Source organism: Taurulus bubalis, assembly GCF_910589615.1.
Source record: "Taurulus bubalis genome assembly, chromosome: 19".
NCBI classification, from domain to species: Eukaryota; Metazoa; Chordata; class Actinopteri; order Perciformes; family Cottidae; genus Taurulus; species Taurulus bubalis.
Genome location: NC_136607.1, coordinates 11,670,156 through 11,693,970, shown reverse-complemented (window position 1 = coordinate 11,693,970; position 23,815 = coordinate 11,670,156). Strand labels below are relative to the sequence as shown.

At 40.5% G+C, this 23,815-nt stretch overlaps 2 protein-coding genes across 2 annotated transcripts; one reads left to right on the top strand and one right to left on the bottom strand.

Annotated features, from left to right (window-relative positions):
- Positions 1-5,602: 5,602 nt before the first annotated feature.
- Positions 5,603-14,827, top strand: ggt1b (gamma-glutamyltransferase 1b; the record flags this gene model as incomplete). Its single annotated transcript, XM_079234718.1, has 12 exons — positions 5,603-5,778; positions 5,935-6,065; positions 6,169-6,258; positions 6,543-6,735; positions 6,836-6,996; positions 7,333-7,482; positions 10,728-10,864; positions 12,075-12,262; positions 12,363-12,490; positions 12,876-12,988; positions 13,124-13,237; positions 13,761-14,827. 12 exons carry the CDS (start codon positions 5,603-5,605, stop codon positions 13,905-13,907), a joined length of 1,728 nt encoding a protein of 575 aa, XP_079090844.1. The 3' UTR covers positions 13,908-14,827.
- A 1,842-nt stretch (positions 14,828-16,669) lies between these two features.
- ggt5b (gamma-glutamyltransferase 5b) lies at positions 16,670-23,614 on the bottom strand (the record flags this gene model as incomplete). The annotated part of the gene is given in 13 exon segments (XM_079234719.1): positions 16,670-17,684; positions 17,895-18,005; positions 18,084-18,193; positions 18,270-18,361; positions 18,465-18,652; positions 19,671-19,801; position 19,917; positions 19,920-20,074; positions 20,233-20,393; positions 21,105-21,300; positions 21,757-21,852; positions 21,936-22,063; positions 23,442-23,614. Coding segments are annotated over 13 exon segments (1,689 nt in total). The 3' UTR covers positions 16,670-17,537.
- Between the last annotated feature and the right edge of the window lie 201 nt (positions 23,615-23,815).

Here is a 23,815-nt window from a genome sequence, read left to right as displayed (position 1 = left end):
GGTTAAGAGTAAATGAAGATGGCACACACCATAAATTGAAAGTTTTCAGGTCCGCCTAGAAAAAAAGCACTTTCAGGATGATTATTTCTTTGAAATGAGGCATTCGTAAGGTCGAAACTTCTCCCAAATCATAACACACTATGTGAACATTCTCTCTGCAAAGGTTGACTTTGAAAAAGTGAAGCAGAACAAAGTTAGAGAGGGTTCAGAACAGAGAAAATTCAGGCGAGGATTCAAATGAGCATTTGGCCACATTTGGGCACATTTTGGCACCATCTGTGCAATTTGAATTTTATAATGAACCAAACCATATATTGCACTTGTATATTACTTATGGTGATCAATACATCCAAATGCAGCATCTTCTCATGATTTCTTTATTTTTTTATTAATTATGATTCTTTTATATTCATAAAACAACCTATATTTTCCCATTAAAATAAAACAAGCACACAAATTAACTGAATTAACAGATTTTATTTTTTATCAAAAAATATTCGCAAGTATCTCGTCGTTGGTCAGGTACCGTCTGTATCTGGCCGCCATTGAGATCAAATATTTGCAAAAATCACTTATAAAATGCGAAAAAAACAAAGCTGCTGCTGTAATCTACTTTACTGCTGCGCGCTGTGGTCCTCGTGCGTAATGGCCAGGGTCTTCTAGCAGGCTGCTCCTGCCGGGACCTGATGGGTGCGCGCGGCTCTAGCTCAGTGGGGGATGGGCCGATTTCAGAAAACAACACCTCTTTGGAAAGGTCAGAGCCAGTAGAATTGAGGGCTGCTACCGAAAACAAGATTGATAGCACTGGGAGCCAATAGAATCCAGAAAGGCGTCGTCATTTGTGAAAAGTGAAATCCGAGAAGTTGAAAGTAGCTTCCCTAGACCTGGTCCCACGTTGCCTCTGCATGTCCAGGAGGGTTTTTTATGAGACACAGGGTAGAGGAGGAGCATATATCAGTGTGGATTTACCAGGGAAAATGCGTTTTCATCTCCTAAATCAACAAAGCAGGGCTCTCAAGTGTCACGCATTGAGCGTGACTGTCACGCATTTCGGTCTTAAGTCACGCCCTCCCGCCACACATCGTATTTCTCAAGCTGAAAAAAAACTCTAGGTTATTTAATGTGCCGCAGCGCACAAACATGCCCTGGTCGCGCTGCCCTCACCATGGAGGAATCAAGCACGTCTGCCCAGAATCCCCTGCCAATCAAAAAAAAAAAAAAGGGCTACACGAATAGCCAATCAGAAAAACGTATCTGTTGTATCTGGGTGAAATGTAATCCAGCAACCAATGAAAAAAGATATGGGGAGGAGGGGGTCTGTGGGCATGCGGCATGGGCGGAGGCGCGGCCGGGGAGGAGGATATGTCTCTCTTACCTGTCTTAAAAACTTGAGAGCCCTGACAAAGGTAAGCAGCATTTGCTGATTGTAAAGCGTTAAGGGTCGCTGGGTCCTGAAACGTGCTGAGTGGTCTGACTTCTGACTTTTTTCTTATTAAATACTTTTATGATTATCTTTCTTTCTGTTTGAGTTTTTTGTTAAATGGCTCAATCAATATATTTTCTTGTGATTTATATGTTTTTTTTGCAATCCAAAATCAAAAGAACCTTTATCCGGGCTATGGCTTTTAAAAGGTTGAACAAAGTGGTAGCACAAAGACAACTAAAACTAAACAAACAAAAACATAGGATAATGTTATTAAAAATATTTAAGCAATAAACCAAAACCAACAAAAAATATACTGAACAAAATCTCTAAACTAAAAATTCAATCCCCCCATGAGGTGGCTGGCACTTTGTACATTCTGATTGGCCATTTCTGGTATTTAAGTTCTGCTTTCAGGGGTGCATCTTTTGTTTAGGCCTGTCAAGATGTCCCTCCAGCACCAGCAACCACCCTCTGGTAACTCAAAGAAATGGGAATTACAACAACTTTAGGCAAACTTAACTGAAGATAAACTAAAATGTGTGACTTGACAGAAGTTAACTGAAGGTGCCCCGACAAAAAGAAACATAGTGCCAACAATGCTACATGCATGATGTCTGAAAACAAAAGCAATGCCATCATTTATCTGTTTGCTGATTTATGTGCATGAAGTCAAAAAGGCAGCTACAATAAAAAACCTAAAGTGTAAACTATGAAAAAAAACCTGACATTTAAGCCATCTTACATTCATCTTGTGTCTCCAGACAGATGCAGAAAACTGCTGGATGCTTTCATACAGAAGGTGACAGAGTTGACAGCCAGACGGAGACTCCAGTAGCAGACGTACGTTGGAAAGGAACATTTCATGATGTTTAGTTTTAACTTTAGCTTATTCTGCCTTTCACTGCATGAAGTACACCAGTGTCACTCTGTGGTTTATGTGCCTCCAACTATTTTATATTCACGATGAATCATGTGAGAATAACTGACGTTGTCTTCATGGAGGTGGTGTCCTCATCAGACGGTGTTGAGCCAAAAATGGAACTCGTATTTCTCCGTTGAGGTGTTGTGTTGATCGGCTTACATGCGTCCATCATAAGAATTGATTTACAGTCTCTTGATTGCTGTAGCACATCACAGATGTGTCTTGTATGATCAGGCTCGGCCATGCATTCTTTATTTGCCCAAAACGATTGTGTTTACAAGAGGAGAAGAAGAAGAAGAAAGGGACAAACATGTTGAATGAATTCTGTTAAAACCTGTTCATAATTATAGTTAGATCGAAACCTTTGTCAAAGTTTGTGGCAGGCCGGTGGAGGCTGAGTATAAAGCTGCGTTGGCCTGCTCATTGTCAAAAGTCTCAGTGTAAAAACAAAATTTGCCATCGACTTGTCATTAGAGTAAAACAGTATTCCCGCATGGTTAACCATGTTTTGTCAGCTTGTCAGTGCCCAGTTAAGTGTGATGTTTTCCTACATAGCATGCACTTCTATATGTTTCTGTTTGAAATGTAGCTATGCAACCAACTTTGGATATTTTGTACAGTGGATGGGCTACAGCTGCGACAACACAAACAATAAGTGTTGCTGTTATCACAGCTGTAACTAAAAGTCCAACGCAGGGACCGAATGAGTGAAAGAATGGACTGCAATCACAGAGACTCCTTGGATGTTGCTGTTACTATTGTTTCTATGTTGAAAGATAAAACCGCTCAGTGATACACATTTGATGATGGAAGTGGACAGATTTAGCTTCAGTAGAAAATGTTGTTGCAATGCAATTGCTTCCTCCTTTAAGAAAAATAAATATATAATAAACATAACTATTTAATTGGGAATCAAATTCAAGGCCGGCTTCTCAAATTGCTGATATGCACCTCCTCTCGTGCCTTTAGACCGTCTGAAGCTTATCAAATGTTGAAAAGATTTTCTGCCAATTTTCTCTGTGAACCTTTTTATGTTGCAGCGTAGGAGTTCAATCACAACCGTAGAGGGTCATTTCAAAGGGGGCTTGAATCGGTTGGGGGTAGGTATTCTGGGATAACCTGTGTTAGCTGTATCTGGCGTGCCCGTGTCAAAGTTGAGTCATCTGTCTGGTCCCTGTTGGCCTCCACCTATTGGCCTGGCTGCTTATTTAACTGACCCTTCTCCCCGAGCTCTGCACCCATACACACTGTTCCTCTGCAGTTTGTTCTTCTTCCCTCCCCACTTGGCAGATGTGATCTTCTCCCTCGCAGCCCCGAAAGCCTTCATTTTCCCGGTGAGGAGGCACTTTATTTAAAACTTTAATATCAAAGGTTTTGTGAGACATTGCATCAGAGCTATGAAACAGATCCCTGCTGTCATTTTGTGAAAGTGTTGACTACCTAAAGTCATCTGTCATCTATTTGAGGTGAAACACTAGCAAACCACTGTTAATCTTTGCTACAGATAAAGAACGGTTCATCCAGTAAAGTATTTTTTCCTCTCAGTTTCAGGGTCACTCTGACTGCTCTGTGGTATTTTACAAAGAGCACAAATGACTGATTATTTGAGAGATAACGTGAGGGCTGTTTTGTTTGAAGTTGTTATTTCTGTTTTTTTCTGCCTGCATTTGTTTTGCTCCCTTTGATAACACAAGATAGGTGTTTTATGGTGGGGTGGGTTAAAGTGTAATGACTTTGAGAGTTACACATTGAGAAGCAGAGTAAGTCTATTACCCATCAACTGCTGCAGACGGTGACAAACGCTCACAGTGAGCAAGCAGTTGTTGCGGAGGGCCCAAGAGAAAAAAACAGGTAAGTTAGACAATTGTTTTACATGTCCGGGAAGGTTTAGCTCCATAATCTAGGTGGTACAATGTTGAATCCAGATCTAAGGCTTTATATGGCTCCACATGTAGCCGTTTGACCTCACAACGTTTTTGTGTGAGAAATACTGAACAATGCAAATTCTTGCAGTAAAGTTTCCTCTTTAGCTTGCTAAGTCGTTGGGTTTGAAGGATGTAAACAATGTAAAATGATGTAAAGTAAACAATGTAAAATGTGCTTGGGCTGTATTGCTGACAGGCACTCCAATATATATGTTGACTTATTGCAAACATGGCAGCTATGTGCAGCAATTACTATTTTTTCATCAGCTTTACTAAAATATTCCTGTTTGTCATGATGCAGCACACACAGATACCTTGCTGTTGGCCACTAAATGCATTGGCTGAAGTGTGAATGCGATCTTGATCGGGTTTTAGTCGTCTTAAAACTGGCTGAACGACCTTTTGTTTGTAGTGACACAACGGTGCATTACCTAGACCAGGTCGGCAACCCGCGGCTCCGGAGGCTCTTTAGCCTCCCTGAGGCTTTGAAAACGTTATTTTATTATAATGTTTTGCCCAGTGGACAATCTTTCAAAGGGAACTCCTCTTATCTTGGAGTTTGATGTGATATTGTGTCACTGAAAAAAATAAATAAATATATATTTTATATTTCTTTTACTAAAATGTCCATTCACATCCTATCACGTCGCTTTCAAGCGTCTTCCCCTGCAGGTGGCTAAGCATGATTCACAGATCCACGCCCTCGGTAATCTGTCGACATGAGCAAACAAAGAAAGATACTTCCAGAACATATACATACATATAATTTGCTGAAAAGTATCCAGCTGCAGATGAGCGAAGACGAGCGATTTCTCAACTGCTGCAGCAAAGTAAAGGAAGCGGATCAAGTCTCCAAACTCAACTACTGCTGCTAATTCTGTGCCAGTTTATTAGACAGTGAGGCGTCTGTTCGTAAAAACGTATCCGGCCTCAGGTGCGTTTCCAATCTCCTCCCTTTGCCGTGCTCTAAACGTCTGGCGTAGTGTGGACGCTCTAACATATGGTTTGTGAACCAGCTTCTCTAAGTTTTATTCACATGATAAATATAGTGTATGTTTTGTGTATTGTTTTTATTACATTTATATATTTTTTTTTTTTTGGGGTTTGAATTTTCTTGCACGTTGTATTGCTCCAAATTTCTGAATGTTTTGATACTGCTGATAATGCAGTATTGTCATCTGTGATGCGTGTTTACATGTTCATGATTTCACAAAGTGCAGCTCTTGGCAGCTGCATTTCCAGTGTGTAAAATGTACACACATTTAAATGTTTTACATTTTCTCTTGACAGAAATAAAAAAAAAACATCCATTGTTCCTGCGCTATAAATATGGTAAAGAAGAGGATAAAGAAGATCTTTTTGGCACTGGCGCTGCTGCTGGTGGCATCAGTCGGCACATTTGTGGGTGTCTTCTTTGGTGTTGGGAGAAGGAAGCCACCGAGTGAGCAGGTGTACCTGAAGGCAGCTGTGGCGGCAGATGCTGGGCCGTGTTCAGAGGTCGGCAGGTAAGAGCTTACAGACTGAAACACAGCAGACAGACACGGTTCTCAGACACCTTCATCCATAAACATAGAAGCATTAACATTACTTGCCTTACTCTTTGCCAACAAAACTAACCGTCAACCCCTTCTCTCCCTGTGTTTTAATGTATTTTACCGTAGAGACATACTGATGAAGGGGGGGTCTGCAGTAGATGCCTCTATAGCTGCATTACTGTGTGTTGGAGTTATGAATGCTCACAGTATGGGCATCGGAGGAGGACTTTTCTTCACAATATACAATGCCAAAACTGGTACTTTCACTCTGTTTACTTTCCCACTATTGGAACAAATCCACACAACTACCTGATTATCTTCGATCCTAAATGCATTTCCTGGTTTGTGACCTGTACGCAGGGACGGTCGAGACCATTGATGCCAGGGAGACGGCACCACGCAATGCATCAGAGAACATGTTTGGGAATAGCACAGATTTATCCCAGATAGGTAATGTTTAACCAGCGCTATCAGACATGGAATTGAGCTGACGGAAGCTGCAGTTAACACTATGGTGAAAGAGAATGACCTTGTAATAGTGACAGACCAAAGATAGTGTATATGCTTTGACAGACTCTTAAACTCATGAATAAAAATCTTAGAAGTGTGTGTGTGTGTGTGTGTGTGTGTGTGTGTGTGTGTGTGTGTGTGTGTGTGTGTGTGTGTGTGTGTGTGTGTGTGTGTGTGTGTGTGATAATCTAAGTCTTTGTTTCCTTTGCTTCCATGGTTGGTAGGAGGGTTGTCTATTGCCATACCGGGGGAGATTCGAGGTTATGAGATGGCACACAGACGACACGGCAAACTGCCTTGGAAAGACTTGTTCCAGCCAAGCATTGATTTAGCAGAAAAAGGTTTTCCTTTGGGCAAGGCCCTTGCCAAAGCTTTGTCCAGTAAGAAGAATAGCATCATCAAAGACGAAGCCCTGTGGTGAGAGGCATGGACCTGAAGCAATATAAGATCAGTGGCTGATTATTTGAGAATTTAGGAATGTTTTGTTCCCACCTTATAATTATTTCCTCCATTTCAGTGAAGTGTTTTGTGGCAAAAATGGCTCCGTTCTGAAAGAAAATGAAACCATCATATTTACCAAGCTTGCCAAAACGTTTAGGAAAATAGCAGAAGAGGGTCCTGATGCTTTCTACCAGGGACAACTGGCTCAGAACCTTGTGACAGATATTCAGGCAGCAGGTAGGTTTTATTTCAATTTTATTCATTGTCTAAAGTCATTTTTTTTGTTAGATGGAAAAGTATACTATAAGTAGTAGCAATATCAAGTTTCCACAGTAATAATGTTGCATATGTGAGTCATCGTTTTACACATTCAGTTCAGACACAATGATACTATCATTATCGTCATTGCCACTTCTGTTAGCACTAAAAGTAAATTCCAAAAAAACACTTCAGGCGTATATAAAAACATACCAACATGCACCTCCATGTGCATAGCTAATTTTAAGGAGGATTTATTTTTGTGTTCAGTTCTGTCCAGGTGTGCATTTACAGTGTGTGTCAATCTGTGTTTAGGCGGTATCATCACAATGGAGGATCTGAAGGATTATGTGGCTGTCTTGGATGAGAAGCCGTTAAGGGTGAATGTGGGGGAGTTCACCATGGCTGTTCCCAATGCCCCCGCTAGCGGCCCTGTGCTCTCGCTGATATTACACATCTTGAATGGTAAGCCTTGATAATTTGTCCAAAAATGTCCCGAGTGGGAGTGCTTTAATGTGAGCTGCCTTCCCTTTGCCAGTCACTCTCTCATACACCACTGTGAGCAGCATGTGGATCTACAGCACGCTAAATCTACTCTAAACGCTTTGTTGTCTTAGTTACCTAAAGTAAACTTGACCTACTTTGTAAAACACTCACATTTGTAATGTATATTTGTTTTACAAAGTATAAACATGCACAACTATTATACATCATATGGCATGTATGACTGCAACACAAGACAGAGAATGTACAATCTCCCATCTAACAGCCAACATTAATGTATTTTCCCCTCCATTAACTATCGCAACAGACTGAAACATATCGACATTTAATTCAACGGCTGCCACACAATTTGGGACATACATTCCTGGTTTCCAGATGAGTAAAGGGTTGACAATTTACCATCTTACAGTCGTCAGGTAGAACTTTAAAAACTGAAACAAGTTTTGCAATGTATTGTTCCCCCTATTGATACCTAAAATCTTCTTTTCTAATGCTATTAACATTAAAAGTGCATTAGCAAGCTTGCACAAAACTATGACTATTGGATATTGTCCTCCATCCCTTACTTTGAAAATTAATTAGAAAAGGATATTTTAATGACCAGTATGAACAGGAGGAATGACAACAAACTGCAAAACCTGTTTCAATGTGCATTATGGAAACCTGATTATTGTTTTAAGAAGGACCTGAAAAACTAGAAACCTATATGACTTTACTAATCCCTGGTCTTTTATCTAGCAGCACCAGTTGGATGAAATGTATAAATTAAAATGATTGGCTAGATCGCCATGATATCTGGTGCAGACATTAATGTGGGCCCATTAATGTGGGCATCATGAACTTTTGCTCACAAGTGTAATAAGTGTAACTGTAATGCTGTGGTTTCATTGGCTAAATTATGAATGGAAGAAAATTCCATTGAAATAAGAAGGAATATTTTTCCGACACCTTTAGATAGGAAGATTGATACCATTAACTTAAAATGTCTGTACGCCAAATAAGCGACTGCTTAAAGCAGGGGTCCCCAAACTTTTTCCTGTGAGGGCCACATAACTTTTCCCTTCTCTAATGGGAGCCGGGGTCAGTTTGTAACAGGAAAAAGTGTGACGATCGCAGGGGTGCCTAAATGTAAACATTTATTGTTTTCCAGAAAGCCACACATAACCAAATATTAATAACCCTTTCCGGGATCTTCAAAAAAAAGTCAAATTCTTTCGTCTTCTGCTGCAGCTGGGCATATACATTACCCCCGATTTCTTCAATGCGTGTGGTGATTGTACTCACCGACAGACTCGTGCTGTTTACCGCTGCTTGCTATCAGTTGAGCAACCTGAAAGCTGGCCCGAACAGATGACTGGTTTAGCTGAGCTTGGCGTACAAATGTATTCTGCTGAGCTAGCAGTCCACTTTTTAGCTTTGAGAGTTTGTCTGCTCGCATTTGGCCTTGCAAGTTATCATACTTGTCTTTGTGACGGGATTCATAGTGTCGGCGCAGATTGCATTCTTTGAATACCGCCACCGCCTCTTGACAGATGAGACAAACAGCCTTTTCTTTGCATTGAACAAAAAAATTAGCGTTTGACCACTGCAGGTTAAATACCCTGCATTCTGAATCAATTTTTCTCTTACCTAACCTTTTGCCATTATTCCGTTCTATTTGACAGGGGCTAGTCGAGGATTTGCGTGGCCAGACTGAAAAAAAATCATAATGCGTATCTGGTATTGTTCAGGGGGCCGGGCCAAATGTGGAGGCGGGCCGTAGTTTGGGGACCACTGGCTTAAAAATGACTAGAATCTATTTTTCTATGTTCACCAGCTGCGACGATGGTAATGTTTTAACCTCGTCAGTCTGTGTGAGTGTCTGTATTTACGTCTGTGGACAGATTTTGTCATTTCGACAGCGTCACAACCGTGCAAGAGACAATCACGACAGACAGGTGTGTGCGTTTGAGATCAAAACTAAGGCAGAGTTTGAATAAGAGTATGGTCACAGCAATGGTGCCTAAAGTAGGTGGTTAGGAAGTATGGAAGGAATCATTGGTCCCCTCAGCAAACATCCCTGGCCCAATTTGGTGTTGCAGCCGTTGTGATCTTTTAAAGCTAATAAAATAACATGTAGGATCCTGAAAATGGAAAAATCCAGCAAATCACCAACTGTACACTGTGAATAGTCATTTTGACACTTTATTTTCTGGATTATTATTATTGTGACGGATCAGACGGCCTCATACATATTAATCACTCTTGTATTGATGAAAGAAGACACTGGCAAAAAGACAGTTTTTTTTTAAGTATTAGGACTTGAGTTGCTGTTGCTGCAACAGATGGTGCCTTCAAATGACATAAAGCAATAAGCTACTGAAACAATATTCAATTTACAATAACCACCTCCAATTGTGAGGATGCAGTTAAAACACCAGAGGGAACGACTCTGTAACCCTGAGGGCTTTTGTTTGATTGAAGTTATTAAGATCCAAAGATAATTGCGGTCTGTCTTCACACCTGAGAGGCCCAGAGTCTAATCAGTAAAGTTCATCAACATGTTGCTAATCAAATTATTGCTACCTTGGTCTGTCATCATTTGTGTCATGCATATAAGCATATGTCTTGTCTGTGTACATCATAATCTGCCTGATTCAAATTTTTCCTATGATGGCTGGTCATTGCAGAAAACGTTGTGGTCTCTGTGCTGCTTTTTGGTACAGTGACAGTGTCTGCCTTTGAGCATTAGATGAGAAACTTTACTTCCAAAGTAATTAATCTCTCTGAACCTTTCCTTTCCTCTGACTGGCCACCCACTCACTGCGTCCCCCTGTCTCCCATGCTAACACTAATCTCACCAATTTACCTCTAATTGGACACAGTCGAGTGGTTTGAGGCTTCATGCACACATTTCAGTGACTGCCCAAAACTTTCATCCTGCTGATTTACTGTGACTCCTGCCTCTGTCTGACAGCTGAAACCCATCAAACCAAAACTCTCCGGTTCCCTCAACCTCTCCTCCCATTTCCCCAGTGGCTGTCAGCTCAGGCTGGTACCCATTGTCTGGTCACAGCAGCTTTTAGACTAAATAAAAACACAGGAACAGGCTGGGTCAAGTCTATTTCAGCTGTCTCCTTTCCTACCTGAACAGCCATCTGAATGAGGACAGATAAGTGAAGCTGTGGTCCAAACCGTGTTACATTTAATTGTTACATTTTCTACAGGGTACAACTTCACCTCAGATAGTATGGCCAGCACAGAGAAAAGGATCCTGACCTACCATCGCATCGTGGAGGCGTTTCGTTTTGCTTATGCAAAGAGGACCTTACTTGGAGATCCGGAGTTTCTCAACATCAAAGATGTAAGGTCACTGGTTCTGTTTCAGTAGTGCTGCCAGAAGTCAGACATCTTCTAATTCAGTTAAATTACATATTTTATCATGTGCAAGCAAAGCATTTTGCTATACAAACCGAGGAGTGTTTTCTTTGTTAAAAAATAATCCAGTGTACACGTTGTAATGCCACAGGTTGTCCCTAGGGCCGCCTAGGGTGGGGCAGTGCAAGAGAGAGCCAGAAACAGGCAGTCAGATGGTATAAGTGAAAACAAAAGTTTATTATTCCATTTCCTCGGTAGTGGCTTTTAAATCAAAAACAAAGTCCATGAATAAACAGAAAGCATCCTAGGGGGGGAGAAAGGGGTTATCAACCAAACGAAACTCAACACAGTATTGTCCAAGGGATAGTGTCCTCCTCTTCCTGGTGGCAGTCCTCCTGCTAGTCCAGCTCCCCGCTCCCTTGTGCTCTCCCGTCTGTCCTTTATCAAACCGCCCTGTCTCAATTAGGGGCCTTGAGCACCTGCAGCTGGGTACGTCGTGAGGCACATCGTGTACATCCCAGCAAGGTGAAACCACAGGAGATCAGCAAAACAAAATGGTCCGAGGGTGTTGAGATACTCGTTAAGGTTAGGGAAAGTGTACATTGTGTTTGTGCTTTCAATTCAATGTTAAAAGAGTTATTGTTGACTTTTTCAATATCAAACTAAGAGCACAGTCTTTTCCTAACTACTGCTGTGAGTGCCTAAATACAACCATAAAGAGTCAAATCAGGCTTTCGTTGCATAAAGCAGGAATTATAATGCTTTCGAAAAATATGTGTGCTTAGTTTGCAGATACTCTCAGTATTAACAGTTTACAACATCAAATTTGTAGTATATAACAATTTCTCAAATTCCTATTAACCTGCTGTTTAGACTGCAGTGAGAAGAATAATGGAATGTTTTCTAATAGTAAAATGACTGACACTCTGAAGGGTAAACATACCTAAATTAAAACGTGTAGAGTTCTACAAGCGATTAATATGTGGAGAAATTGGTGATTCCCTGCTACTTCCTCCCACAGACGGTGGGAATTGAGACATATTTAAAAGCATGCACTTTGCCTGTCTTGAATTTGAGGGAGCAATACAATTTCACAGAACACAAATCAATATTATTTATTAAATAACACTTAACAATACATTTTGATGAATGTTTGGCATATTCATTATTTTCATGTCGGTGTTTCTCTTCCAAAGCTCATCCAGAATATGACTTCAAATCACTATGCCGATGACCTCCGTGAAAAGATCACAGATGAAACCACACATCACATGAACTATTACGAGCCTGAGTTCTACCTGCCTGAAAACCACGGGACCTCGCACCTCTCGGTAGTAGCAGAAGATGGAAGCGCTGTGGCTGCCACCAGCACCATCAACCAATTGTATGACCTTTGATTGAGCTTCACCAATATGTTTGAACTTTCTTAGTTCATTGGTCCCTGTAACTCCCCCGACATCTTACCCGTTATTGTTTTCCTGCAGTTTGGGCTCTAAAGTCATGTCGAGATCAACGGGGATACTTCTCAACAATGAGATGGACGACTTCAGCTCTCCGCTCATCACAAATGGCTTCGGAGTGCCTCCTTCACCCAACAACTTTATCAGGCCAGGTGAGACACGCACACGCACTAATTAGTGTAGATGGGCTGATTCAAAGCCTCACAGAGGTTGTCCTGTCCTCTGTCACTACGTTATTTTGGCTTTTGAATCATGTTTTTGTGTGCATTCATACTAAAAACAGACTGGATCCAATGTCTTCACCACCTTTGGACGGTTTTAGTCTTTCGTTGTTTTAAAACATTGAATCAAAGTAGGTTTAATGGGGATTATTTGAATGGGGATCTCTATGTATCTACACACAAAAAAGCCATTTCAAACTTATACTTTGATTTAAAGTTGTGAGATGGTAAAATATGAAACCTTTTTATAGGCACTGCAAAGGTCTTACTCTTGATTCATTTGACTACTTAACTTAAACTACCATTATGTTAAAAGGAAAAAGGCCAATGTCTTCGATGTGTCCAACCATCCTCTTCGACAAAAACAACAACGTTAAGATGGTGGTCGGAGGCTCTGGAGGAACAAAGATCACCACCGCAGTCGCTCAGGTAAGATACAAGCCAACTCGCATGCTGTTGTAGCCATTTTAAAGTAGCATTTAAATGTATGAAGTGTACTATGATAACCATGTAATTACATCAGGTGTTAAGTTATCATCAGTGGAAATGTTTTCTGTTTTGTAGGTGATTCTGAATGCACTGTTCTTCGGCTACGACCTAAAAAAAGCTGTCTTAGATCCAAGGCTCCACAACCAGCTGAGTCCCAACGCCACTGTAGCAGAGTCTGACTTTGACAAAGTGAGTGTCACAAACCGCAAACAATATGTCTGACTAATGGTAGCGTGGTGTGGTGTGTGGGGAGACAATCCTTCACCCAGAAGCCCAGCTACCACTGCGCAGTGGTACAGTACCTCAATCGTGACCGGCACCCGCGACCCTGTTCATTATATTTACCTTCAGGGATGTGAAGAACAGGGAGAAAGATATTTCAGCACTGGTATAGTAAAAGTCTAGTTTGTGGTCAGAAATAAATAGAAGAATAGATTCTGGAGAGCTTCCCTTTTTGATTTGATTATTTCTCCAGGATGTAAAGTTATTTGCTATTGTTTTTGGCATCCCCTTGGTGTCAGGCAGCACATCACAAGTTCAGTGTTTTCAGTTTTTTTGGCTTATCGACATGAATTCTTAAAATGGTTAACACATCTACAGGAAGACCCTGATGCACTTTGGAAACACAGCATTATTGAATGCTGCTGTGTGAGAAACAGATTGTACATGCGCCTATTAATTTTTTCTTGGTTTGTATCGTCTGGTCCTGCAGGAAGTCCTGCATGGTTTGGCATTAAAGAACCACGAGACGGAGTTCCTCACATCAACAGGAGCTGTGGTGCAGGCGGTGATTCGCTATGAAGATGGACTCCACGCTCAGTCAGATCCTCGCAAGTGGGCGTATGCCGCAGGGTACTGAGGTCATAAAGACACCTGTGATAGACTCCATCTATATGAACCTTGACCCCAGAGGTAGGAGCTGAGAGATTAAAGATGGACTTAAGAACGTCGGCTGTCTGGGGCACAAATCGGTCTCTCATGAAGTTAGACGTTCATGTGAAGCATAACACGCGACTCGGATCACAGATTGACTTTTTGCTTGTTTATGACCAAAGCAAAGGGCCTCAGTCTGAAATTAATTCAGAATATTGACCCATGTCTAATGCATTTCTGTCACTTCATCATGTCATGTAATTAAGAAAGGCACAAGACACCGGATGTTATTGTAAAGGCTTTACCATCAGTGTTTTGTTCACACTGTCGATCATAAATGTGTACAATTCCTATTTATGAAGCGCTTTTTTAAATCATTAGCATTGTAAAGCATGGTGTTTGTCCATTACAGAGATGATGTGAGCAATCGAAAAGAACTTGAATCTTAATTAAGGATATATCCACTGGAAGAAATTAACTGAAACTAACAGACCTCAAATTCGTTTTTAGTCATTTGAATAGTCAAACTTTAACAAATGTCTCCAGAGCTGTTCAAACAAAGGGAGAGCAGGCATGACAAGCACATAACAGACTGTCACACCTCAAGGGCTGATAAACAGTCCTGCTTAATGACTACAGTCATTTCCCACACGCCAGAGTGCAACGGCCTGTAATGACCCCATAATGACTTTGCAGCTGTTGCTGCTCACTGTCACTGCTTGTATTCAGGGCTCTTTTCTCAGCTGGAATGTCAATGTTACATAATTACTGACATGCGTAAAAATGTAAAATGATTCTGCCTTTCTCAACTTTTTTCTACAAATGACTGGTTTCTGTGTGATAGAAAGTATTATGATATTAAGTGCTTAAATATTCACAACACACATATTTATTTAAAAGCAAACTAAGGACAATCTCAATATGAATGGATCATTTATTTTGTAATTTTAATGTTTTATTGTTTTTTTTAATCAAATTATTAAAGTAGATATTGTAGATGTTTTCAACTTGAAATGCAGATACTGTTATTATTAATTATTAAAACATACCCACTGTATAAATGTCTTTTGGTTCTTGCATCTCATTACCTTTACTTGACAGACGAGGGGTTCTCACAAGGCACCAAGAGTAAGCTAATGGTTAACAAGACTGAGTTTACAGCCTGCTCTGCGCTCTGAGTATGTGTAGGCATAGCTCTGTGTTAAATGCTATCGTCAGCAGGCTAAAATGCTCACGGACAAGATGTCAACATGCTGATGCTAAACAGGTATTGTGTTTTGTTTTGTTTAGTTTAGCATGCTAACATTTGACAAATTGGCACTAAACACAACGCACAGCTGAGGCCGTTTGTCATATCAGTAGTTTATTTGATCATAAACTAAAGTATTGGACAAAGTGATGCTATATATACACTTTGGGATCACCAAAGAGTAGGATTCATCCTCCGGGTCTAAGAATATCATACAAAATATATTGGCAATCCATCCAGATATTTAAGTCTGGACAAATGTAGTGGAGCGATCAACATCGTCCCTATAAACAGCGATGCTAAAATTAAAAAAAATTATATTTGTGAGAAATTCCTTTTCCTTTTGTTACGTTTCTTATGGAGCCATGACTCGATCAAAGCATTTATTCAGGCAGAGCACTGGAGTCAATGCGTTCATCATAATCACTCATTCATCAGCTGTGTGGCTTCCAGCTGACACATACAATTCAATCGTATTCAGATGTACGGCAGCCAATAATCTGACACTTAAGCATTCTTGCCTTTGACAATGTGGGGAGAGAGGGGATGACAAATGTCTCCAACTATACATCAATATTGGATGCTTTGTGTCTTAGCCCTGAAGTCCACCAACGCATTTCAAAAGTGATATTAAAATATCTTCGGTTGCAATACCAGGTGTGGATACAATTATTTTCAAGGAGATGAAGACTGCAGAAATGAGCAAGTCATACTAGAATTTCCCTTAAAGCCCAATTAAGCACAATCTCACTTAGTTATAATGAACATCCGAGTTATGCAACTCAGACAATTTTTTTTACCCTTTAGGCATAAAATAATCAGTGTATATCAATGTCTGAATGTGACACGCTGCCTTGAATGGCATTATGTCTGTTACAAATAATGAACACAAATGCTTCTATAATATAAATAAATGAATAATTAACTGAGATCATTTGCTTCATCAAGAGGCTTTGTGACTTAAAGTGTGCTAACAGTGAAGGTCACAGTCATCACTGGATAATTTAACTGCTGCTGCTTTGCGTGAGACGTTTTCTGCATCGTGTAAAATTATACTTAAAATGGCTGTTATTCATACAAAGAGGGTCATATCATGAAGCTATGAAGTCACAATTTATCCAGATTAACTCATTTGTCATACAACAAAGACAGTGGGGCTTCACACAGGCTAACATTTGCATCTTCTCATAACTCACATCTAGCGCCTCAAAGGAAAACGGGGCAGAATCCACTTAAGAAATCATTACTAATTCATAAGTCTCTCTCCTGAAATGTATCTCATTGCCGCTTCCTTTGTCTCAGAGCAAAAGTGCTGCTCTGAAACAAAGCAAACAGGAAAACATGAAGCAGATTATTGCTGATCGCACTGCACTGACAATACAAGATAAATGTTTAAAGAGCTGTAGTTTGCAGTGAAAAGCATATTGAAAGTTTTTGAGTTGAACAACGTACAGGTTCCAAAAAGTATGTCAGACACGTGATAACTCGTCTTTGTTTGGAATTGATCTTTTATTGGGACAACACGGATATTCACAGTTAATAGTTGTAAAAATGTATAATTGTATTACAAAGCATTTTGATGTGAAAAATAAAGAAAAAATACAAAATTACATGGTGGTGGTGTTAAAATATGCGTATGTTTTGTTTTAGATCATTTTGTTCATTATTAATCAACTTATTTTTTTTAAAATAGATGAAATTCTACAGTATTTTCTTAATCTTTAAACAAACACCACAACATGCTCAGAGACCTGAATAGAATCGTTTCACAAACATTTAAGGTCACAGTAAAAGTTTCCTGTTTGGCATGATGTCACTTTAAAAAGGCTTTCATGGCTCATTTACGATAAACAGTTCTTACACAAAGTTACAAAGTGAAACATCATTGATATAAGACTTGGTGTGATACAGCACTTGGTTTTGTTTTGTTGGACTACAATAGATTTGCCTTTGTGCAATCCTGCAGTAAATAAAAGCAGATCTCAGCAGCAAGAGTAGCAGCCTCATGGTGCGCTTACTGTGAGTTCGTCTGTAGCATTTAAGTAGAATGAAATTTGTGTGTGTGTGTGTGTGAGAGATGGCTGGCTGGTTGAAAATCTGTCTATGTAGGAGGGATCTGATCGCCTCAACAGAAGTCTGGTGAATCCAATGTTATTAAAAAAATACGCACATACAAAATTAAGATCAAGTTATTATACACCGCTATCATCTTTTAAGGTTGGTAGTTTCTTGAATGATTGTGTGGCTCGCCAAAAAAGAACCTGAACATTTCTCACATTTTGTTGTTGGCACATTCAATGTTCTTAAGGCGAAGGCGTAAGGTTCAGTCAGTCTTTAGGGAAGATTTTTCCCTCATGATCTGTGTGGTTAGTATCCAGCTGACATCCCGTTCTTCCTGCTGTCCGATACGGCCACAATGCACCCCTTCTCCTTTTCCACAGCATTGACTACATTGAAGAAGTATTTCCAGCCCCCTGGCTTGTGTCCGAGAGCACCAAGGCCATCTATCACAGACTGAGGCCACAAAAAACACAAATGAATACTTATTCAGGTTTCAAAATTGATTACAGGTGAAATGAAGCAGACTTTGTATCATTAGGATGAGGTAATCTCCATCAGAAACCATTAACATAAATATAAATGTTATCCATTAAATAGACGGTCATAGTCTGGTGAGTTTGAATTCCATTAATGGCCAGCGGGATGAGAACATGAGTGTCTCACCTTGTTAAAACCAGGCTCAAAATTGACAATGTTGCTAGAATCCACAAACACTATCGGCTCAGCAATGGCGTCTTTCAGATTCATCCCCAGCCACAGGCGATTTATTATAGACTACAAGAATAAAGGAGAATCATGTCAGCAAATAAATGAGAAAGCAGACAAACAAGTATGCAAACAGAGTTCAATTACCAAGGCCACTGCCGGGGTAATCATGCTTCCTCCTGATCCACCAATCACAAGGAGGACTCCAGACTCTGACTCCAGTATTACTGGGACCATTGAGGAAGGAGGCTGTTCACCTGTGACAATTAAACTCCATATTAGAACAATATTGGTCTTTGATTCCGTTATCTCAGGGTAAAAGTGTGACTTCACCTGCTCTCACAGTGTTGGCTCTCCCACAGAAGTCACTCAGCTCATTGTTGAGGATGATGCCTGTCCGTGGAGAGTAAATGCCTCCTCCAAATCTACACAACAAAGCAAACTGAGCGGTTAATTATTATATCATAGTAGATTTAATATGATATAGGGTATACAGAAATATTCAACTTGAAGAGGCTCCCTGCTCACAACTGGTTTATGGTGCTGGTTGCAGATACGGCCAGTCCATCTTCATCCAGGACGGACACATGAGTCGTCCCCACGTGGTCACGGGACGGCTTGGCATTGTAGTAGTAAGAGTTGTCATGGGTGCAGTTGGAAAAGATCATGTCCCTGATGCGATTAATGAAGGAGGGATCAATCAAATGATCGGCACCCTGAAAGAAGAATATCATATGAAGACTGGGAAAGTTTATATTAACATTCTGTATACTGCTGGGGTGATTTGTAAACTGTAGCTCAGGTTGGTTCAGATTGTTTCCCGTTTGAGGTTTGTTTTGTTTTGCAACTTTTTTAAGATTGTCATTTTTTTGGCCATTTTGCCTTGAATGGACATCTCACAGTGCAGATAAAGACAGGAAGCATTTGGAGAGAGAGCGGTGTTGAAGCAGAGACGTAGCAGCATTTATATGGAACATATCCGAAAGAAACAGTTCAACATGTCCTTGCTTAAAGGTATAATGAGAAGATGTATACCTCTTAAGTACATATCTATCAATCTTCTCATCTAACTCGCAAGAAAGCATACTTACAAAATTGCAAACTTTTACTTTAACCCATTGGGCACCGGAAATATTATTATTATTATTTATTTTTTTGCGTGCATTGAGGTATTAGTGTTTGTGTCTACCTTCCCAGGGACCGCATCTGGCACAATACATCTCTTCTCTTCGTACAAGAGTTTTTGTACATGGACAAATACATGTAATAAACTAAACTATTTACACTCCCAGCAGACATGGAATACCACTTATTTGAAGTATTGTGTCTGTCTACCTGGCAAATGTAAATCCAATATTCACTCTCCTTTCAGCTCTGTGTTTTGTTCTCCATCAACTCCTGAGGGAAATATCTGCTCTTTAGCAGCCTAATGTTCCACCAGCTAGATGCTGTTTGTTTGTCTGCCATTTGGTACTGGGCAGGTGGTGAGCAGCAGGTTTACCAGAGTTAAGGCTGAGGAGAATGATAATACTAGAAGTTGCAGGACATCAAACCAAATCAATCAGCTGCAAGACGCTAACACACTGCATAGGGCGGAGGGGAAGGGCCGAATCAGGAGATAATTAAATTAATCTCAATGTCACTTTTTTTTTAATCATTAATAAGATTCAAGAAGCTCATGTGATATGATCTTGGTCTTTTAAGAATAATGAGCAAAACATCTCAGAACCCAACCTTTCTGTCATTAAAAACAGGATCACTAATGCTCTTCTTTTGTCCATTAGTAAATTTAGCTGCCTCGATAAAACGATGGTATGTCTGGATCTTCTGGTCGCCGTCCAAGGAGTTTGGAGACAAGGGGAAGCCTGCGGAAAAAAAGGAGAGCAACCAACTTTTAAATGATTAAGCGTTGCAATCTTGTCATAATTCTGGCGACAGGGTAAAGAGCCTAGAATTTAATTCAACTGCTGCAGTTCACACGTTCATGAAACCTTTCATCAGTCTGAGAAGGAAGGCAAGCAGGGGGCCCCCTGCAGGTGGTGGAGGGATGTGCAGCTTAGTGTCCCCCACAGGAACTGTCCATGCGTCCTCCACACGCACCTGGAAGGACTTCAGATCTTCCCTTTTCAAAGTCCCACCTAAGAGAAACAAGCAGAATATAAACACAACTCGTTATTTATATTAAACCCTCTTTACCGCTCTCCTTTTTCTACATTATATACAAGTATGTTTTCTTGTTCTGTTTGTTCAAGCACACATTCCCAACTTGCACAACTTATTGTGAAATTGGACCAACCTGCAGCTTCTATGTCTCGGATCAAGTCATGTCCTATCTTGCCCGTGTAGAAGGCATCGGCCCCTTGCTCTGCAATTGTTTCCAGGGTTTCTGCGAGTTTAGGAAACTTCAGAATGTCTCCTGTGCTCAGAACCGTTTTGTTTTTGTTGCACAAAACTTCACTGTAAAAAGTATTGACGTAAAAGAACATGTTAGAACATATGATGACACCGGAAGTATACAGAGAATACACGCTGCACATCATCATTTGGGCAATTTGTGACCTCTCTGTGCTACTTTTCTTTCATTTTACGGCAAACATTAATATATCTCGTGCATCTTTTGTGCATAATCACACATATCAATAATTGTTCTCAAATGTTCTGCAGGAGTTTGTTTCTGCACACTCATTGTTGCAGAGGCAGAGAAGGAGCAAACACACTCACAGGCTGTTTACAACACACTTAACTCGCAGCTAACTTTGTTTGTAAAACTTGCATTTGGAAAAAGCAACATTTCACATGAACATTTACGAAAGAAGGTGGGCACTTTTATTTTATCTTTGGCTCACTAAACCATTCCCCTGAAATATTGTGCAAGGGGCAATAGTGTTCAGGGTTCTGCATAGAATATAACAATAATGTTTACTCATCCAAAAAGTGTTAAAATAAGAGTGAAACTGGGGGAAGCTATTATGCAATGGGAAATCCTGAAAGAGTCAATTGTTAACCCAGGGTTACATAAGACTAATAAATGAGTTAAACCAGGGATTTATAAGAAAGCCCTTTGCTCTAGGACACACAACTCCGGTGCTCGTTCGTCAGTGCCCTCAAACATTTACCAGTGTTGCTCCATAGTAGATACTCTATAAGTAACATATTGAGATGCTGTACCAGATAGATGAGTTCTCCACGTGATCTTTCACAATGGGGACCTTCAGAAGTTTTCCCAGATACGCCGGCAGAGCTATGCCCTCCCTGGCTAGTTTAACGGTTGGCTCAAACAGCTTGGCCCAAGGCAGCTTCCCATGCTGCTTGTGAACGGCCTCGTAGCCTCGCAGCTCTCCGGGAACGCCGATCCACTGGCTGCCTACAATGTACAGGTGGGAAACAGTGCAGCTGCATTAACAGGTGGTCGGGTGGTTTTACTGTATGTGGAACAGAAAGAGGAGCAAGACAGCAGAAACGTGTTTTTGACTTCAGGTGACATTATTTGTTCAGGTCAACAATTATGATTACATTTGTAAAATATTTAATGTGAAACAACATCTAAGCTCAATAAAAGCAATAAGAGCTATATTTTATTCTTTTTTTTTTATCGATGTGGCAACTTGAATACATATTTTAAATGTGTCCTTGTATCTGGTTACAACTATATCGTAGAAACTATTTATTTAACGTTTGTGCTTATCAATAATATGTAAGTGTCCCCAATAACTTCTACTGGATTGAAAGCAAAACAATCTTGAAAATGGTCCTTCAGAAAAGAAGCTTGGGTATGAAAAGTCTTATAAACTACTTTACACCGATGGACAAGTCTGCCTACCTGTGGTCAGTCTTAATGTGATGGGACAGTCTTTTAACAGGTTCCTGTTAAAAGACTGTGGGACAGTCTCTCTGAAGTTGTAGACTTTAACTTTGCCTGAGAAGAGATAAGCAATTAGAATGATCGGGCAACTGAATGCTCATCATTTGAGGTCTCACAAAATGAACGAGAAGACCCACCTTTTTTATTTCTTATGGTTATTATAGATCCTCCTCCAATCCCCATGCTCTGAGGATTGACCACAGATGTGCACAGAAGAGCTGCAATGGCGCCATCTACTGCTGACCCCCCTTGCTGGAGCATGCGCCTGAAAACATCTTCCCAGTCATTCTCACTTGATTTATAGCAAAATTTGTAAACTCACGGCCAATGACACACTCTCTGACTACTCACATATTTGCCCACCCATGGATACAAGTGTGGACATCTTTTGATAAGTGCATTCATCACTAGACTTGGCGGCGCAGTGGTATAGGGTTTCAAAGTGTTGCCAAGAGGCAAGTTTAAACAATGTGCTGATGCTGGTAGTTTTTAAGCAACATACAAGGAAGACACTGGTCACGGAGATAAAAAATTTTTTTATACTTCTCCTTAAAAAAAACAACTCATCTTGTTTTAATAAGGCTTATCCAACTTATTACTAAACAACAGAGCATGTAAGCTTATTAAGTCTGCACCGGCTCTGAAAGCTCTGAAAGGTTCTTTTCAGAGAGAGGTTGGCATAGGGTCAGTTGTGTTCACTGAGAGAAGGCAGTGACGGGAATGTGTTGGCTCTGGTAAGGTCAACCCAACTTTGTAGTTTGGGTTCAACTAAGGAAAATGTCTCAGCAGGAGTAATAACAGACAACAATCTAATTGGAATCATTTCATTTAAGGATTCTCATGTGAACAATGTGCTGAACAACACATGTGATAATGGTTATGTCTTTATGTCACACAGTGGATGTCATAAACTGATACCTTTTTGAATGGGACATTCCCGGCAGGCAACACTAATAGGGTGATTTATATTGTACTGTGTGTTTTTTTATTCTCCATACTTGAAAAGGTATATAAAGTAGGTTAGGGTGATAAGTGAGTTTGGAAAAGTGGAGTTTAAAGACACAATTTCCATGCACATTTTAGTGATAAAAACCCCCACCTTTGCTTTATATTTGGATGATGACAGATTAATGGAGTCCACATTGTGACTGCATCAAAGAGTATAAAGAGCAAAGAGATAAGTATATTCCCCCAGCATTCAAAAGATTAAAATCAGTTAGTGGGTCTGGAAACCTGGTTTCCTCTTACAGTCACCTCCAACAGGAGAGCTTGGACATAAATCAACAAGAGGGCCTGTCTCTGCACACATTTCTGCAGGCATTATCTCTATTCTTCTAACAGAGCCTATTAAATCTCTTAAACTGCTTATCCCATTGCTCAGTTCAGCTTTTTATCTCGCCCACAGGAGCATGGAGGTGCAGCCTGGCAGCATACAGAGTTCCGAACAACTAACTCATTTCTGTAAATTAAGAAATATGCGATGGGAATACTGCATATCTGTAAGAACACACAATTTATTCAGCATCTAAATTTCCAAAAAATGTGAAATCATTTTTATGCATTAACGTAAAGGTTTTAGATACAATGTGTTAAGCCAAACTCAGGTCAAATAGCTCACTTTTATTTTTCAGAAAGTGACTCACCTGCCAACCTCGGAGCAACGGAGCGAGTCTGCAGCGATAGCCGCGCGCTTGAAGCTGCCGCTGGGACACTCTCTGTCCATTATCGAGACGATGCATAGACAGACCAGACCAACCGCGCTGATTAAACCAGCCAAGATGAAGCAGCACACCAGCCAGGGCTTGTATTTAGCCATCGAAGAAACTTTGTGTCCGGAGGGAAACTGTTGCTGCAGCCGCTCAGCACGCACACTATGAACACGGTGTAATCCTGAACGTGGGCTTCACCCCTCCCTTCATCAACTGGCTTCTGTGCTGAGGTAAATGGGAAAGCATGAAGGGACTGAGTCAGAATGACCAAAGCGTGTCTTTAACATCCAAAGAACATGACGCAACGG